This window comes from Impatiens glandulifera, chromosome 4 (assembly GCF_907164915.1).
Source record: "Impatiens glandulifera chromosome 4, dImpGla2.1, whole genome shotgun sequence".
Classification (NCBI taxonomy): domain Eukaryota; kingdom Viridiplantae; phylum Streptophyta; class Magnoliopsida; order Ericales; family Balsaminaceae; genus Impatiens; species Impatiens glandulifera.
The window spans coordinates 30,066,318-30,087,199 of record NC_061865.1 but is presented as its reverse complement, the minus strand read 5'-3'; the positions used below and the strand labels follow the sequence as shown (position 1 = coordinate 30,087,199).

At 34.1% G+C, this 20,882-nt stretch overlaps 1 protein-coding gene across 1 annotated transcript; it reads right to left on the bottom strand.

The window, feature by feature from the left end:
* Nucleotides 1-18,842: 18,842 nt before the first annotated feature.
* LOC124935037 lies at nucleotides 18,843-19,352 on the bottom strand. Its single transcript, XM_047475504.1, has one exon. The coding sequence runs from the start codon at nucleotides 19,350-19,352 to the stop codon at nucleotides 18,843-18,845; it is 510 nt and encodes a 169-aa protein (XP_047331460.1).
* Nucleotides 19,353-20,882: the final 1,530 nt, after the last annotated feature.

Here is a 20,882-nt window from a genome sequence, read left to right as displayed (position 1 = left end):
TCAGAAGAGCAGCATCTTGCTCATCTGTTTCAGCATTATCAGCATAGACATCCATTGGTTCGTCTTCATCGGAGAAAATACCAAAATAGCTAACTCCTGAGCAGTTAGCTCCATCAACATATCTAGTGACTACAGAAAGATAGTCATCCATGATCTCGTCTAACCTTTTTAAGACTTTCACTTCCACTTCAGCACCTTTCTGAATAGGGTTAAAATTAGCTTTTCTGGCTTCAAGGATGGGGAATAAAGCTCTTCCTCTCAGACATGCTTTGATAAGATCTTTTCTTTTCAGAGCTTTCGACACCTGCAGAGTTTTAGCCCATTTAAGAACCTTCTTTTCATTTGCTACAAGTTTACGCCATTGAGTACTTATCCCTGAACCCTTGATGACCTCATCATACTGGATAGACATTCTGTTTTGGCTCCACGAGTAAAAGATTTCCATCTTCTTAGCAGCTATAACTTTGACTTAATTCATCATGAAGTCAACAATGCATGTTGCCTCAGAAACATCTTCACTTTCTTCAGTTACAACATCTTTCCCTTTCCCAACAACCACAACTGGTTTTGGAGAAGGTTTTGGTTCACCAAAAACAATTCCACACGACTGCCTTGTGGAACACATCAATTCATAAGTAAATGGTGGTTTCTTGAAGAGTCCAGTAGAAGCTCGCCTCGAGTGACTTTCCTGGTCACTATTGAATCTTTTGAGATGGGGTTTGAGGAGGGAGGCTCTCTGACAAAAACAGGAGAAGCCTTTTTAGCAGCATCCCCAGCAACAAGGGTAAAGACTGCACCTTGTTCTAGTTTGGCAAGTTCTGTAGCACCAGCGGCTACTAAATCAGGTTGTTGAACAGGAGACTCAGTCCTGTCAATATTCTCAACATTTGGACCGGCTGACTCAACAGCAAGCCCTTCAGCAGATTCCTTTTCAGGAATAAAAACAGATTTATCTTGTTCCATTACATGAACATCAAACTTGGGCACATCAACTAGGGATATAGAAGAGGTTACCTTAGATGAAGTCTTCATCGATTTAGACGCGCGAGGCGCCTTTGACTTGTCATCTGTCTCAAAAGGTGGCAAGTTCAACTAGACCTTGCTGATTCTAGAATCAACAGTTTCAGAATCCTTCTTTGAAGAGCTCCTTAGGCTAGTAGAACTAGCCTTTGATTCGTTGACTGTTTTGGATCTCTTTGCTACCGTTGACAGGATGGAAGCGGTTGGCTGTTTAGATCGGATAATCGATTTTCCACCTGTCTGTTGGCTAGAAGCACCCGAAGGAGATTCCTTAAGATTCTTCATTCTAACTAGAGTGTTGGCGACCGTGAACACATTATACACCCTGTTTGAGTTGATCGGTTCGGGTTCGCCCATTGGAACCCCCAGATGCTCCAACAAACGGCTTAGTTGTGCAACGAAGGTTATACTTTCTTTGCTCTCCTGGTTGATGGAGAAGCAAAGATTGTTAAATAATGTTGAGGCCCAGTTGACCTGAATCCTCTTTGAAATGGCACACATATAGTCAAATCGATCTTGACTATAGAGATTAAAAGAATCAGCCTTCTCTTGAAGCGCTTTAGCCACCCCATCGTTTAGCAAAATAAACTATGGTTTAAGGACTTTTTTACTTCCATTTAGATGAATCGCCGAGCCATCGGCCGATAAAACCTTCTTCATCTCTTCCCTTACTTCCGGTGACATATCTCTGTTGAAAGTATGACCCTCCAACGGAAGTTCGAAGAACACCGCGTACAAGGCTTCGTCGAAAGATATTTCCATCCCGTTTACAGTCGATAGGATGAAATCGTCCACCATTGTTGCAGATTTAAAGAACTCTCGAACTTCCTTCTCGTAAAAGATGAAAGGACCGCCAAAATATTTTCCGAGATCGGAATACTCGAGGGTTCTGAATATATCTACTACTTCCGGCTGATCGAATGTGTAGACAGACGGAAAATCCACCTGCAAAGTACAATGACCCAGTGTGATTCTCTTGTTCACCATTTTCAGCAGAACATGAACAAAAACAACATTATCACAGATTTTTGAGAGAGAAAGGCAAAGAAACATAGGGTTCTTAGAAATCTTGATTGATAAAAAGCTTTCAATCTCATGTAAAAATGTCCTTATATAGACCATGAGAAGTTATACAAGATAACTGTCGTTTTTCCTAAGGGTATGGCCCATCATTTAAAATTAGACATCCTTTCCAAAGAGTCATCATTATAATGAGGGTATATCAGTCATTCTCTTTTAACTTGAGAGACACGTGTCTTCATGTTATAATGAGATGACTGTTTTTATGTTTTTAAGAGGGAAAATCATATATCTCCTCACGTGGACAGCTGTCCTTGATCAGTCTAAAAGGCACGTAGTTAGACGTTTTTCTTACTGCACAAATCTATAAAACTAAACGTCTATTAGACGTGTGGGTCCATTAGACGCATACGTCTAATCACATGTTGTAAAGAATACGTCTAATGTCTATTAAACGTGTACGTCTAATTACAAATAAACACCACGCGTTAGACATGTGTTTGGTTAGACGTGAGCATCCTCTTGCTCATGACGTAAGAACGTCTAACATCTATTAGACGTGTAGGTCTAACCGCGTTGGTTTTAAACCACGACATAGGCTTAGATGTATAGATTGTGAGCAAAAATACGTCTAAGTATAGACCATTTCCTTTAGACACCCTTGTCTAATAGACCGATTAAGGTCATTCGTCTTGAGAGTATCTTTACTTTCAAGGTAATTTTCCTCTCATTTTGTACAATTACAAAAATGAATAACCAAATGTTTTGAGATCCTTCGGACCAAGAATATTTTAATACAACAATACAGAAAAACATTTATTCTTTTGAAATGGCAGCAGCCATTGTTGATCTTCTGAGCTATATACTCAAGAGAGTATTCTCCATGCTTCCTTCCTGTAATCCTCCTGCATCACCTACATAACAAACTATTTACAAACTTGGTACCCATATTCGATTGGGTCTTCGATTAATTAGTTCCTTAGGAATTCATATTTGACATATTCTAATGGATTTCCCATGTTACGTTGTGATTAATGCGTATAATTTTGACTTAGCAGACGACTTTCTGCTAGCCACAGATCCCTTAGCTTTTGAGGAAGATTTTCTTTTAAAACTCCTTGACTTTGAGTCCGGTTTTAGATTGCCAGACTTGCTAGCTGTTTCTAATTTATTCTTTAGCCAGCTAACAGTCTGCGGAACATAAATACTTTCATTCTTAAAAGTTATTTCTTCACGAATGGGATTAGATACACTGTCAGTCATACCACCTTTAACAAAACTTATTGGCTTAAGCTTGTCATTTGATGAGTTTGACTTTTTGCAGGACAGGTTAGGCTCATTGCCATCAAATCCAAGACCGGATCTAGATCTAACAGGTCTTAACATGCTGATCTAATATTTAACAGCTTCTCCAGACCTTGTCCATGCACTAACAATATAGTTTAACCTCTTGTTTTAAGCTGAAATAGTTTGAATTTGTTCTTTGAGCATCTCATTCTCAGATGAAATCTCTGTAACTTTCTATTCAAAAACATTTGATTCAAGAGTTTGGGGTAAAACTGGTTGAGGTACTTCATATGAAGATTTAGTTTCATTTAGGGATTCTTCTAGCTTTTTGTACTCAATGATCATGTCATTTAGTGCAACTACCAGTTGTTCCCTTGAAAATCTTTTAGAAGAGAAGTAAAATACGTCAGTTTCATGAGTTTGTTCTTCATTTTCTCTTGCCATGAAGTAAGCCACCTCTTCGTCATCACTATCACTGGATGAGAAGTAAGAGTCACAGATTCTTCGTCGATTCTTCTCGTCACCTGCAATAAGAGCCTTCAGCTCTTTCCCATCATCCTTCACATCTTCACGTTTCGGCTTCCGGCATTCCGATTGATAATGACCTAGAATACTACAATTAAAACACTTAACATTAGCCTTTGATTTCTTATTATCATTAGAATTTGAAGATCTTGAGTTAGGGTTGCTCTTCTTCATGAAGTCGCCAAACTTCTTCACGAAAAGAGACATGGCATCGATGCTCAGTTGTTGTGACACTCCACATATCGTCATGAAGAGAAGAGAGATGAGCACGAACTCTCTTCTTCCATACGATGTAGTTTTCTCGAGAGAAAGTTGGAATGACGGTTGTACTGACATCTTAGGTTAAGGTTGTCATTTTTCAGGAAAGACTTGAGAATAGAAACAGAGCTCTGATACCAATTGATAGGATCGACTTAATCAATAGAGACGGGGGTCTGGCAATTGATGAAGGCTTAAGAAAAACGGTTTGAAAGAAATCTGGTTAAGGATTTGATTCACTTTTTATTCTACGCAAACCCTTGTAAACACTTGAAACAAAATCAAGTGCGGAAATGTTTACTTAGATTTGAAGCTTAAGATGAAAAATGAGAAGATGAAAGAAAAGAACAACACAACAATTTGTTTATGGATGTTCGGAGCAAACTCTCCTACGTCACCCCTTCTTCCAACCACCGGAAAGATTCACTATAATATGATTTGAATCAAATACAGTTTGCACACACTTAGCTCATTGTTGAACATAACACACTCTGTTCAACTTGCAAGATGAAGAATATCACTCAGCTAAAGGATGCTTTTGATTCTAACTCTCTCTTAATTAACACATAGCAAAGCAAGAAAGCAACTAACAATTTCAGTAATCTGGATATCACAATGATAAATTGAATTCTCTCTCTATAGTTCAGGCAAGCAAGATGATCGAGAGAGAGTCCGTTGTCCTTAGGAATATTTAAATATGCACAGGTACCAACGATCGAATCTTCAAAATTATATGTGACATTCTTAAATTGGAATGCCTCCATAGTACACAGCAGACTCTGAATACAAGGATCGTAGCCGTACACAACATGTAGTGTGCCGAATATTCTTCAGAGAATTACCTGCAAAATAAGTACTGGGAAGGATATTAGCTTATGTGTCATTTGTTGATTGGTTGCATCGGGATGTCGTACTGATCTTCACTAGAAAGTGGAGCAGGAGTAGCGTACAATTGTAGCACGTGGGTAGGCGGGTGCTAGCTTCAAGCAACTGCTTAAGAAAAGCATTAGACGTATTTCAATTAGATGACCTCGTCTAATAACATAATCCATTAGATCACCTGGTCTAATGGGATTAGACTTACGTCTAATTACCATCACTTCAGACTAATCTGAACGAGTTAGATTGCACGTCTAACTTTTACCAGTTAGACTGCACGTCTAACTTTCTCTTTCTATTAGACTGCACGTCTAATTACGGTTCCACTTTACACTAGTCTGAAGGAGTTAGACTACACTTCTAACTTTCACAATCCATTAGTCTGCACGTCTAACTCTATGAGTTAGATTGCACGTCTAATTATGAGTTCATTATACTACACGTCTAACTCCATGAGTTAGATTGCACGTCTAATTACGAGTCCATTAGACTACACGTCTAACTCCATGAGTTAGATTGCACGTCTAATTACGAATCTCTTAGACTGCACATCTAACTCAATGAGTTAGACTGCACGTTTAATTACGATTTCATTAGACTGGACGTCTAACTCTATGAGTTATACTACACGTATAATTACGAAGTCTATTAGACTACACGTCTAACTCCATGAGTTAGACTGCACGTCTAATTCCTCAAGTTAGACTGCACATCTAACACCTCTTAGTTAGACCACACATCTAACTTCGTTAGTTAGACTGCACGTCTAAAACCATGCATCTGATACTAAATCGTTCTAATGAACCTCATTAGAACCAAGTCTAATGAAATATGATTTCAATACACCTGCATCAAAAACAGTTAGACGCATATATAATCCATTCATCATTTCATCATCAAAATTCCACTAGTCAAACTATTTCAACACTTAGTCAAAATAATTTAACCCAACATGTTGTGATTAATGCGTATAATTTAGGCTTTATAGATGTCTTCCTATTAGCAGCTGATCTCTTAACTTTATAGGATAATATTTGTTTAAAACTCCTTGACTTCCTGTTAGGTTTTGATATGCCAGACTTATTGACTGCTTTTAACTTAGGTTTCATCCAGCTAATAGTTGGCGTAACATAAGTTATCTCATCCTTTAAAGTTTGATTCACACAACTTAGATCAGTTCCAGCATTAGTTAAACTCCATTTGACAAAACTTATTGGCTTAAGCTTGTCAGTTGCTGAGTTTAGCTTCTTATAGGACTTGTCTGAGTCATCACTGTCAAATCCTAGACCGGATTTGCATCCAGAAGGCCCCAATAGACTAATATGATATTTGACAGCTTCTCCAAACCTTGTCCAAGAACTGACAATATAGGTTAAACGTTGGTTTTCATAAGAAAGAGTTTGAATCTTTTCTTTGAGCGTCTCATTCTTAGATGAAAGGTCATTCATGTTTTTAAAAATTTTTGGCACGGAGGTTTGAGAAAAAATAGATTCATCATTTTCAGATTTTGAACTTGTTTCATTTTGAGATTCTGATAGCATTTTGTACTCCGAGACCATGTCATTTAGTGCAACCACTAATTCATCTCGTGAAAAATTTTCAGAAGAGAAATCAGATACCTCAGATTCCTTAGAATCTTCCTCTTCTCTTGCCATGAAGCAAGTAACCTCTTCATCATCATTGTCGCTGGATGATGAGTAGTCTGAGTCGCTTTGTATCCACTTGTCCTTGCTGTCAGCCATCGTGAGGGCCTTCAACTCATTTTCGTTGTTTTCTTCTTCTCATCATGCTTCGGCTTTCTGCACTCTGATTTTTAATGACCTAAAATACCACAGTTAAAACATTTAACGTTAGCCTTAGATTTAGCTTTATCATCATTGGTATTATTAGTGGAGCTTGTGTTATAATTGTTCTTCTTGTTCATGAATTTGCCGAATTTCTTCACGAGAAGAGCCATTGCGTCGCTGCTGAGCTACTGAGAAGTTGTTGTTACTTCAGTGGAAATTGGTGACTCCTCGGTAGTCACCAAAGCCTTAGTTATGATGGCAGATGTGGGGTGCTCCTCTTCATTTCTATTGAGGTCTTTGGACTCCCTCATCACAATAGTCTTACTGTCCCACTTCCTTGGAAAAGCTCGCATGACCTTTATAGCAATCTCTGTTACTGTAGGTCTTGCCTAGAATGGATAGGGTGGTGACAATCTGGCTCAATCTTGCATCAAACTCATCCATCGTCTCTTTAGGACGCATCTTAAAGTTATCAAACTACTAGGTGGAAAGCGTAATATTGTTGTCTTTGGTTTGTTCATTGCCTTCACAGAGTTGAGTGAGTCTGTCCCAAATTTCTTTGACAGACTCACAAGATATGATGTAGGTTAACATGCTGTCGTCAAGGGATCTGTACAAGATGTCCATGGCCAAGTTTTCGAATATGTTTTTCGTCTTATCATTTCTTGTCCATTAAGATTTGTCTTTCTAAATCTTGAATAGGTCCTTCGGTGAGAACACTCCACATGTCATCGTGTAAGGAAGCAAGATGAGCACGAATTCTTTACTTCCACACCATGTAGTTTTCTTTCGAAAACATAGGGATCTTGGAGGATCTGGCATCTTTAGACATGAATAAGGTTCTTTAGATGCTTGAGAATAATAAACGGGACACTTATACTAATTGATAGGATCTGTGTGATCAATAGAGACTAGGGTATGACTATTGATAACAACTTATGACAAACGATTCGTTTTTAACTCTGTTAGAAGTTAAAATCTGTTTCTATTCTTCACAAATCCTTCAAATTATTGAAACGGTTTCAAGGGCGAAGTGTTCATCGGATTTGAAGTTTTGAACCAATGAAAGATGAATGACAGAATGTAAAGAACACAGGGATTTATTTATGGATGTTCGGAGCAAACCCTCCTACGTCACCCCTTCTTCCACAACCGAAAGGATTTCACTAAACTCTTTAAATCATATACAGTTTACTGATCTAGCTAACACTCTGTTGAACAGAACAACATCTATTCAACTTAAAATATTAAGAACAATATTCTCACAACTAGATAGTGTTTTGATTCCTTCTCTCTTGAACTTGAATGTTGTAAGAAATCAGTAAGGCAAGAGTAAGCTTGTGAATACAATTTATCAAATGATCCAATAAGTCGACCATTGATTTGGCCGTTGTCCTTGAGCATCTATTTGTAGTTGAAGGAAATCAACGGTCGAATATTCTTCATGGACACATGGCAAGAGTCCAATGGAAGGCCGCCCATAGGACAAGAGTACAAAAGACTCTAAGCAAATGGATCGTGATCGTACAGAACTAGTAGTGTGCCGAATATCCTCTCTGATATTATCTTGTACTGGACAAACCATTGGAAGGATATTTGCGTACGTGGCGTTCGTTTATTAGATGCAATTAGCTGGCTTGTCAGACTGCACACGAGTGAGTGGAGTAGAGTAGTAGATAACTAGTTGATCGTGGGTAGACGTATGCTAACTTCGAACGACTACTGTAGCGAGGCATTAGACGTGCTCCATTAGACTTCCTAGTCTAAGGGAGTTAGACGTCAACGTCTAATAGCGTGTTCTATTAGACCACCAAGTCTAATGGAGTTAGACTGCAACATCTAACTACATATCACTTCAGACTTATCTAAACGAGTTAGACGCCAACGTCTAACTTCGTTTCCCATTAGATTACCACGTCTAATGGAGTTAGACTTCAACGTCTAACTAAGTACCTATTAGATTGCAATGTCTAATTATGTATCACTTTAGACTTGTCTGAAGGAGTTAGACGCCAATGTCTAACTACATTTCCCATTAGACTACCATGTCTAATGGAGTTAGACCTCAATGTCTAACTACGTTTCCCATTACACTACCACGTTTAATGGAGTTAGACCTCATCGTCTAACTACGTATCTGTTAGACTGCAACGTCTAACTACGTATCTGTTAGACTGCAACCTCTAACTATGTATCTGTTAGACTATAACGTCTAACTACGTATCACTTCAGACTTGTTTGAAGGAGTTCGACATCAACGTCTAACTTCGTTTCCCATTAGACTACAACATCTAATAGAGTTAGACCTCAACGTCTAACCACGTATCTGTTAGACTACAATGTCTAACTACGTATCTATTAGACTGCAACGTCTAACTACGTATCACTTCAGACTTATCTAAAGGAGTTAGACGCCAACGTCTAACTACGTTTCCCATTAGACTACCACGTATAATAGAGTGAGACCTCAACGTATAACTTTGCAATACGTCTAATTAGCCTACTTAGACCATGTCTAAGTTAGCCAAGTCTGATGCACCTGCAAAGAAACAATTAGACAACTTAGCTTTGTTCATATTTAAACATCATCAAAATTCAATTGTTTAATATTTTGTAATTTTTGTTTATTAACTTTTTACTTAGTTTTTCCCAACAATTTCTTCTAAGTTAATTAACTATTTACTTATTTTTTCCCAAGAGATATCCTTAAGGTATCAAGTTAGTTATCCGATGACTTGCCACTTGAATACATTTTTAGGAATTATTATCAAGGCTTTTGTTTAATTGGTACTCTGCCTAACTCATGTAAGACTTTTAGAACAATTTTGTTCAATTTTTCTCTAGATGGTTTTATCTCAATGAATTTAGTAAAAAATAGTGTGTTGAATGAAGAGATTAGACAAAAGACACAAGATTGTTCTTTACAATTTGAGTTCTTAGTTACAAATATAAGGGAGAAGTAAATGACGAGAAAATAATCGTAGTAAATCTCGCGGGTCTTCTAATAAGTGAGAAAATTATGAGTGTCATCATTGTGGATTAAAGGGCCTTATAAAAAATTGAAAAAGGAGAACAAGAAGAAAAATCAGAAAACAATAACTACTTCCAACTACAAAGAAGGTAAAAATCATGATGATGTTGTTAATATTGATGATTTCTTTATTCTTTATTATAACAATGTTAAGAATGTTACTATATCTTGTGTTGAGATGGATTAAATTATGGATAGTGGTACTTCTACTCATGCTACATCACAATAAGATTTTTCTCAATATATGAGGCTGGTGATTTTGGTATTGCTCGTATGAGAATTACTGGTCAAGGTCAAGTGGTTGGCATTGGTAATATTTGTGTTGAATGGTCAATAACACTACTCTTATTCTAAAAGAGGTTAAGCATATTCTTAATATTCGCTTTACTCTTTTATCGATCGGAAGATTAGATGATGAATGTTTCTGTAATTCTTTTTCTAGTGGTGAATGGTAGCTTAAAAAGGGATCAATAGTTGTCTCTAAAGGCAAGAGGCTTTCAAATTTGTATATTCTTCATTCTAAAATATTTAAATATTACATTAACACTCATGAAACTAATTATTCTTTTGAGTTGTGCCATAAACGTTTGGCTCATATTAACGAGAAAGACTTACATATGTTGAGTAAAAATAATGTTCTATGTGGGATTTAAAATGTACACATAAAGAGATGTCCATATTGTCTAGCTGGAAAATAAATATGATTGTCATGTAGATTATCTGAATCGAAAAGAAAGTTAGAATTACCAGACTTGGTACATTCTGATGTATGTGGTCCAATGAAGTCAAGATCACTTGGTAGTGCACACTACTTTGTAAACTTCATTGATGACTATTTTCGAAAAGTTCGGGTCTATACATTGGAGAGAAAAGATAACGTTCTAGACAAATTCAAAGTGTTTCAAGTCTCAGTTGAGAGGGAAACTAAAAAAAAATGTGAAATGTATTCGAACAAATAATGGGGGAGAGTATAATGGACCTTTTAATGAGTATTGTTGACAACAAGGTATTCATCATAAAAATCTCCTTCAAAAACAACGTAGTTAAATGGGTTGAGTGAGACAATGAATAGGACACTAGTGGAATGGGTAATATGCATTATTTCACAAACAAAGTTGCCAATATACTTTTGGGGTGAAGCATTGAGTATAGTGGTACATGTGTTAAACCTCATACCATGTGTTCTTTTGAACTTTGATGTGCCGAACCATGTTTGAAGTGATAAAAATAACTTTTATAATCATCTCCGAGTATTTGGGAGTATGATTTACGTACATGTTCCTAAATATGAGAGGTCAAAGTTGAAAGACAAGACCAAGAATTGTGTGTTTGTTGGCTATGGAATGGGTGAGTTTGGATATCTGTTATTTGATCTAATTAATAAGAAGTTTATTTGAAGTCGCGATGCTGTATTTATGGATGATTATACCATTGAAGATATCGACAAGCTAGACAAGGTTGTTTGAAATCAAATAAATGAGGAGATGGTTGAAATAATTTCAATTACAATTGCTCCTAACTTGATAAGAACCAACAATGATTAAAATGAAAATCAAGGTATGTATATATATTATGGTAATTTTGTAAATACTAATGATTTTGTTGATGTTGACTCTAGTCGTGAATTTAATAATAGAATTGATAATGAGCAAGGGAATAAAAATGTTGAGGAGTCCATTTATTATAATGAAACAATACGGTCTACTCGAGAGAGGTGTTCTTTCGTTAGATACCCAACAAATGAGTATCTATTTTCAATGATGGTGGAGAACTCGAGAGTTTTCAAGAAGAACTAATAAAACGTAATCGATTAATTACATGGAGGATGAGATGTATTATCTTCATGTGAATAATAATTTCGATCTTACAATGTTTCCTAAGGGAAAGAAGGTTTTGAAAAATTGGTTTTATCGGTTGAAGCAAGATGAGCATAATTCACAACCTAGATATAAGGCATAGTTGATTGTAGAAGGTTTCTTGTAAAGTAAATATGATAATGGATCAAATATGATGTAAAATTTGTTATTAGGAAACAAGTTCGAGTTATGTCGCTCGGTTGCTAGGTTGACATTGCCTTCCAACTAGTCGGTTATTGGGTTTTGTCCTACTATATGTTGAAACCCAACTTGGTGTGGGATTTATTTAAGTCTCTATATAATGTAAAGGGACATTATTTTTTATCTAGGTTTTCAGTGGGTTTTACAAAACAATAAGAGAGAGAGCAGAGAAAAAACATATTTAGGAGTTTGATGTAACGACTTGAGAAGTTTTCCTTTTGTCAGAGTTTGCTCCGTTTGATCAAATTCAAATATTGAAAAATTTTTGGTTATTTATGGGGCTATATTTTGAATAATGTAGATATGTTTTATGAGGTTTTTAAGTGTGTCTAACAAAAACCAGAATTACAGAACTGGAATGATTGATTGATCTTACTCTTTCTTGTCTCTATTATTATTATTATTATTATCAACATTGATGTGCGATCTTATTATAATTGATTAAACTTTAGTTTTGTTATATGTAGAGTGAACCCTTAATTGTAACCTTATTAATGATTATGGGTTATAAGTGGCCTATTCAGTCACGTGATTTTTTACTCTCGATTTGAAGAGAGTTTTTTCCACGCTAAACCTTGTCTTGTATTGTCGTTTCAATTTCATTCAGTTTTTCTCATATATTATTCTCAACTATTTGGGAAAGTCCTGTTTTATTCAACACATTCTCCCATCACTCATCTAGATCTTCATGTAGAAATACGGTCTTCACATCTAGCTGTTCAAATTATGTATCACCACGATGCAAAGTAATGCTCGAATCGAATTACACTTCACAACTAGAGAAAAAAAGTCAGTAAAATCAATCTCTGGAATTTGACTATTACCTTTTGTAACTAAACTCATTTTAAACCTTGAATCTTCAATGCCAAGTGTACCTTCCTTTCTTTTATACACCCACTTAAGATGTATAATCTTCTTTACTACAAGTAATTTTACGAGGTTTCACATACAATTTTTATGAAGACATCTCTTCTTGCATGGAAATCGTCCACTTGTTAGAATCATCACAAGTGACTACATCAGAATATGAAGTAGGTTCTTCATATGAATAAATATCTTCTACAACACTCAATGCATGATTAACCAAATCAACTTCACCAAGTCTTCAAGGGGTTCTAATATCACATTTAGGCTTGTAAGTAATAATAGAATATTGTGGTGGTGCAGGAGGTGGTAAAATATCAGACAACTCTAGTATATTTAATGGCAGTGTTTCATGTTCAAATTCTGATATGAAATCAAACTCCACACGTGTACTAGATTCTTGTTGAGTCTTATTACTAGAAGTGTTAGGTTCTTATTCAATATTTTCACCATAAGTGTTATATTCTTGCTGAATTTTATCGCAAAAACATACAGAGGATGTTGAATTTAACATAAGTGTTTTATCGAAAGTAACATCTCGACTAATTATTACTTTTATAGTTCTGGACACCATAACTTGTACCATTTACACCGAATTTATAACTAATGAAAACACACTTCATATATCGAGCCTCTAATTTTCCTTGATAAACATGAGAATACGTAGAACAACAAAAGATTCTCAAGTCAGAATAATTAGTAGGAATACCATATCATACTTCTCACGGAGTATGTTTATAAATCATAGTCGATAGAGAACAGTTGGTGAGGAAACATGTAAAAAGTTCTAATTTCAGTCCAAAAAGATTTTGATAAATCAACATTAAGGAGTGATAGGATCGGGATCACCGATAGGGGACCGGGGTCCGGCTAAAGGAGAACACTTACACACACTACTGTTGATACTAATCCGGTTAAAGATTAATATAGGTCTCAACACTAAACAAGTTGTCACAAACTCTTGAACCGAGTTCAAGTGCAGAAGTAGTTTGTTTCAACGAAGCAACACACACAAATTGGATGGAAAGGATGAATGGAATGGAGAAAGAACACAACACAAGATTTATGGATGTTCAGAGATAAAACTCCTATGTCACCCCTTCTTCTCAAACCTTGAGAAGGATATTCACTAAGAATATTCAATCGCACTTTATAATACGTCAAATAACCGAGGCTTATTTACTGCTCGTTATTGACTTACAACTCTTACAAAGAATGAATAGAATTGTAATACACTTTTGGACAGATTGTAATTTAAGAACAGTAGGCTTGATAACTTCTTTGACTCTTTTTCTCTCTTCGTAATCTCTTGATTGTGTAACTATTACTTCTGTTCTTCAGCTTCTCCTTAAATAGTGGAAATATGATAACGGTTATATTTCTCTTTCAACGGATACCTGCATGGTAATCCTTGAATCTGATTGGTTGGTCAATAGGATCTGCATGATATTAAACAGTGAGTTTGGTTAAGATCTTTAGATAGTTAATTACTTATTAATTAACTATCTAATTTATCTATCAAGAATCATATAATTCACCTTCTCCTTCAAAGTTCTATTTATCCTATCTACTATATCATTCTGTTGTGGATTCTTAGGCACTATGTGGTGCCAACCGATTTCTTTAATCCAACATAGAGCATTAAACTCTTTAGAATATAACTCCAAACCATTATTAGTACGCAACTATTTTATTAGTTTCCATATATGTTTCTCAATCATATCTTCTACTCCTTAAACTTAGAGAACACATTACTCTTTTGCTTCAAGAAGGAGGTTCAAACTTTTCTTGAAAAATAATCGATAATCATCAGCAAATAATAAGAACCTTCCATAGAAAGCACCCAAAATGGTTCCCATTGATTAAAGTGGATATAATTAAGCTTTCTTTCAGTATTATGGATGCCTTTAGAGAATTTGACTATTTTCTACTTGTCGTGAATACAATGCTTACAAAACTTAAATTTGGTAATACACTGTCCATCAAGAAGTCCTCGATTGCTTAACACAGTCATGCCATTTTCACTTGTATGATCAAGTTGCATGTGTCACAACTTTGTGACATCATCATCATCATATAATGAAGATGCAACGACAACATCACCTAAAACGGTAGAGCCTTTCAAAACATATAAAATCTTAAATTTTCTTTCACCCTTCATCACGACAAGAACACATATACTAATCTTCATTACTTCACCTTCAACAATGTACTTGTACCATTTTAAATCGAGAGTACTAAGAGAAATTAAAATCTCTTCAAACTAGGAACAAGTCTCACATCACAAGTGTCCGTGTAGCTTCATCAAATATCTTTATTTTTATTGTTCCTATGCTCATGACTTTACATAATGAACTATTTTCCATTAATAGAACACCCTTGAAACAATCATATGTTAAAAAATAGTCCCAATTGGGACACATATGATATATACAACCATAATAGTATCCATTCATCTTGCGATCTTGCGTAAATAGAATCCATGAAGAATTGACTGTCTTCAGCGTCTGGAATACTAATTCACTGATGTTTCTAGGCTAATTTTTGGTTGAATTAGTTCCCTCTTTCTTACCTTTATTTTTAGCTTCAAACACTCATATTTTATGAGGTCTCCTTTCTTATAGTAATTGCAAGTCTTATAAAGTTTTTTTGACTTCGATCTATATCTTTAATTACTTTTTGAACATTTTACTGGGTTCTTCCTTGAGCATTAAGTCCCTCTTCCATACCAATAGAATGACTAACAAGATGTTCATCGTCTCCTTAGATAATAATGCGTCATAAACATCAATATTAGTTACAACATTGCGACAAAATAAAATAATAACACGAAACGTGATATACGACGGGGGCAACGAACACACAAGAATCAAAGCTAAATCTTCATCATCATAATTGAATTAAAGGCTTCTAAATCAACAATAATTTATTTAAATGCCGATAAATACTCTTATAGAAGCGTACCTTCTGGCATACGAAACAAATATAATTTTTGTTTTAGATGCAACTTACTAGTAAATTTTTTTGTTATACATAGTTGTTCTTGATTTTGCCATAACCTAATAACACTTGTCTCCTTTAGAACATCTTGTAGAATAATATTTGACAGATGTAGATTTATATGAGACATAACTTTGTGATCCTTCCTATTTTCTCTTCTATTGTTCACGAACTAGGCATCTTATCAAACCCTAATAGGGTTTATCTTAATCTATCTAAGTGAGCATACCTCGCATCTTTATGTTCCATAATGAAAATATGGTGTTGTGATCTAATAATGGAATATCATACTTTATACTTGACATCTCCGAAAATAGATATTCTTAGAATAAAAAAAGTTCAAGGCTTTGATACTAATTATTGAAAAATATGATATGGATTTAAGACTAATCAAGATAAAAAGGAGACAAAATATCAATGAAGAAAACACATAAGCTACACAAGATTTACATGGAAACACAAGACGGAAAAAACCATGGGCAGAAGAGAAAACTTTTTACTATGGTTAAAATAAAAGATTACAAATTAGAGAAAGTAAGAATAATAATAACAAATATTCTATGTGTAAATAAAACTCTCACTAAGTATATAAATTTATAGGTTACATAATTGGGTCTAGTATGCCCAATATCAAATATTTATGATTTTATTTTATTGCACCGCAAGCCTAGGCTTAGTCCGATCAAAACTAATCTGGATCACTTTAAGCACTAAAAATTTACACACAAATTTATAATATTAAAATAATTATTTTTATTTATTTTTAAATAAATAAAATTGAAATTAATAACCCCAAGGCTAAAAACCCAATTAAAACAATTAATTATGTTTAATTATTGTAATCACAAATCTAATTAATTACGGGTAAAGGTCAAAACAAAAAAATAAAATTATTTGGAATAAGTGTTGTACTCATTTTCTCTTAAAATAATTTTAGAAAAATCAAGAGGACAAAAATAAATAATTTAGAATGAAATGTGTACCCATTTCATCTTTAAAAACTATATATTTAACCCTAAAATATACCCAAAAAATTGGTAAACTATTTGTCATATTTATTTTAATATTTTGTGTATTTAAAAACATCAAAATTATAGAAAAAATGAAAGAAAAATCATTTTCAAACAAACCCTTAATGTTTTGATATAAAAAATAAATTAGTAATCGGGTGTAGCCGAAATCCTAAAGGAAAAGCTACAACCGAAACCGCCACCATCGGATGAGCACTGGATTTTCATCCTACGCTTCATAAGCGCCAGTTGTAGCCAAAGACGCCCACACCCGAGAAGCATAGGATCGACTAACGTCCGTTAGGCGAAACGCAGACGAAACGCCCAATCACCAACGGTGCTAGACGGATCGCTGATGGAATGAGCCCGACTCGAAACAACGCCGTTTTTAGCCCCAATTATCTTCTTCGTTGCGATTGCCGGAAGGATAAGAACATATCCACTTTTGATTTTTCAAAAGTGGAATTTCCTCCACACTCAACAAAATCGGCTGATTCAAAGCTGAAATGATAACCATACTTCAGTAATAATTTCTCCTACAAGAATGGGTATGAATCATCCCTATTCCGGTCAATTGACTCAATAATAGCCAAAACACCATAAATAGTTTTTGGCTAATTCAATCCACTTGAAGTCCACCACCGACTTCGATAGACTATAAATAGCCTCCCTGAACAAATTTGGATTCCAAGAGATCCACTCTCCAACTGCAAATCAAAGAAATTCAGAAATCCTCCATTAAAGCTTTAATCTTTAAGATTTTTTTGAAAACTTTGCATAAGGACTTAAAGCTTAGATCTCAACATTCCAAACGCTTTCATAAGGTCCTAGGAGTGTTTTTCAATCCTTGGTAAGATTCCAACCATCCTCTAATTCATATTTCCAGTTTGAATTTGAAATTTTTATATTTAAAATTATATAAGCTAGTATACTGTATGGTTATGGTGTTTTATGGTTGGAAATCAATTCTAAGATCACAAATGAACTTTCTGTATAGGTTAGAAACAATCAATTAACCGTAATAGAAAAACTCAAATTTGAATTTTATAAAATTAAAAAATCGGGTTTGCTGTTCTTGGGCTAATCTTCTTGTATCATAGCACATAAAGCATCCCAACATGTTTGTAATGATGTTGGACAACTGTTTAGATCATGAATGATTCATCTCGATCATGTTTGATCAAAATCAAAATTTTCAAATTAATTAAAAATTTTGAGTTCTTGATTTGGTGCAAACGAACAACCAATGTTCTTGTTTTGATATGAATCAAGTATATGTAGTATAAGTAAGCTATTGGATAGCTCCTTACACGTCAAAACAACTTTAAATCAAAAACCCAATTTTGATCAAAAACTGTTTTGAACAAATTGATCATCATCTAGGTCGATAGATAGTTTGAAATGATGATCAACATATTTTTGGAGTTTGTGAAGCTACTATAAGTCATATTATTTAAATTTGAATAAAATTAATTATTTTCATAATTAATTTTAAAAATTGATAGGTGTTATCAAAATGTTTTATTTTAAAATGTTGTCGGACACGTAAATCAATGTTGAAATCATCAAATAAAAGACACGTCTAAACGTCTATTAGTTCAGGATTCACACATGATCTTACTGCCTTTTAATTTCATATATATGTACAATGGGTGAAAAAATGTAATATTTTACAACATTTTATTGCCCAATAAAATATTAATATTATAATTTATTAATTGGTTCTTAATTTAAATAAAAGTACATACATTAATCATAATTTAATGTTGTAGAACTTTTGCAGTCAACTTCATATTTAAATCTCCTAAAACAATATATTTATATTTGATAGAATATAGTTATTTTGATAATTTATTGTTCTCTTTCCTATCTCTTTATCTATCAAATTAATTTATCAAACAAAATATTAAACTACAGATATTGTTTCATTAATGAAAATTAAGTCTTTCCACAGATAACAACTTTTAATAATCACTACCAAACAAGATTATTTTTAATAACTCAAATGAGGTATTTTAATAACCCAAATCCGGACAAGGCCTGTGTATGATGCCAAAATTCCAATTGGTCAAGCAAGAAATGTTAAGATAATTGAGGTTTCTAATTAAGGTCCATCATTATTATTATTATTTTGATTGTTATCATAAGTTATAACTGCATCTATTCCATGACATTTGATGCGGGATTTCAGGCAGACATTCCGCGACATGATCCTGGCATTTTCAATATAAAAACTTGCATTCCCTTGGTTCTGGATTCTTAGTAGATGGTTGTGAAACAATGATGGAACAAGAGAGCCATTTGGAAAATGAGCAAGTTCTTCGAACGAGAGTGGCATCCTAATTGAATGGCGTAACATGAAAACTTCAATATTATCTACCGAAACTGAAGTTCCTGATATTTGAGAGTCACTTGGCATGAAGAGAGTGATGCCTCGGTATGGGAAGGAAGTACTATTCAACATCTTGAGGAGAATAACGAATCCATCGTAAGATTGAGATCTCATATCATTCATGGCCAGCTGAAGGTCTGTTTTGTTGACCGTTTGTGCATACGAAGAAGTGAGGAAGAAAAGGAGAAACATGGTCAATACTAGAAAGCAACCACGAGTCATTTTGGAGTTTAAAGTGGCTTGAGTCATGATGTTATGGAAGAGAAGAGATTTTAAACCAAAATCATACATACACTACATGATTTTTGTGTTGCTTTAAGTTAGGTTATGCATGAAGAATTGTATGCATCTTGGATTATTAAAATTAATACATTTTTATGGACTGAAATTTCTCTCATATATTTAAATTTAACTGATTTGAGAAATAATTTCATATTTAGTTTTTGTATTACAATAAACTTTTAATATAAATTTATTCACATGCAGTACTGTTACTTCAACTTAAAGATTTTTTTATAAGATGAATATTAAACATTTTGTATAAAGTATTTAAAGTTATCCTAGTAACACCATACTCATTCAGAATAAAATATTTTATTGGAATACCTGAATGTGGACATAAAAAAACATTCAAACAATCTACTCCATTGATACCATGAATCATAGCTTATTTCCAATGTTTGTTGCTATTTGGATTTCTAGATTAATTGTTTTTAATTCATTTGAGTTTAATAAGTTTAATGAACTACATATTAATTATAAACACAATAAGGCTTACAAGATTTTGAAAAGAAATCAGATGAAATGTTATGGGTAGAAGAGACATGTGGTCTAGGCAATAAACGGGTGTTTGACATGCATGGGATACATGACCAAACAACAATTATTAGATCCAATCGTAGAAGTTTATGTTGTAAATGTTGTTAAATGAGTTAAATTTTTTATGTTGTCAATTAAGTTGCATTATTAATGTTTGAATACATTTTTCTATACATTTTTCTTTTGTAGGGTTAGTTATACATTATATTAAGAATCAAATACCCAATCAATGTTAGTAATCACATTTTAAACTTCTATAATAGAATAATTATATTTTGGAATTTTAAACTAATTATATTAAGTAATAAAAATGAGAATTTAGATAAATAAATTAAATATAATTTAATCTAAATATATATAAATTCATTCCAAATTAAATTGTGAATGTTTGGTGAAATTTAATGTCAGTTGATAAGATCGAATGCTAAGAATCTTGAAATGTCAAGAGTTTTGATATGTCAAGAGTCTAGGAATAACAATCATTGGATGTATTATCAGCCGCTGGATTGATATTCTTCATTCAATTGAGTGTTTTTCGAGTTTTTCAATCAATCGAGTGTTCTTTGAGTTCTTGACTCGTCGTATTTCCGTTAAAACCCGTTGATTGATTCAGGTACTTTTCCAAGTTTGTTGCATAGTGATTCCGGTGCTGAATCACTACTAGATTCGTTGTACCATGACAGACAAGCATCTGCGATAAGCTCCAGCACAATGAGAGACAGTGGAACTATTTTAAGGGAAATGTGCTAAGCACATGCCTCAAATCAACATTGCATTCTGGTGATTTTGTTCTTTGTAATATTGTATTTTATTAATTTATTCGTAGCATCATTTATATATATTTATGTTATTTCAAGACAATATATCTAACAATCTTAAAATAATTTCCTTGTGCTAAGTTATTTGTTAGGATTTGTATCTCCAAAATCCGAC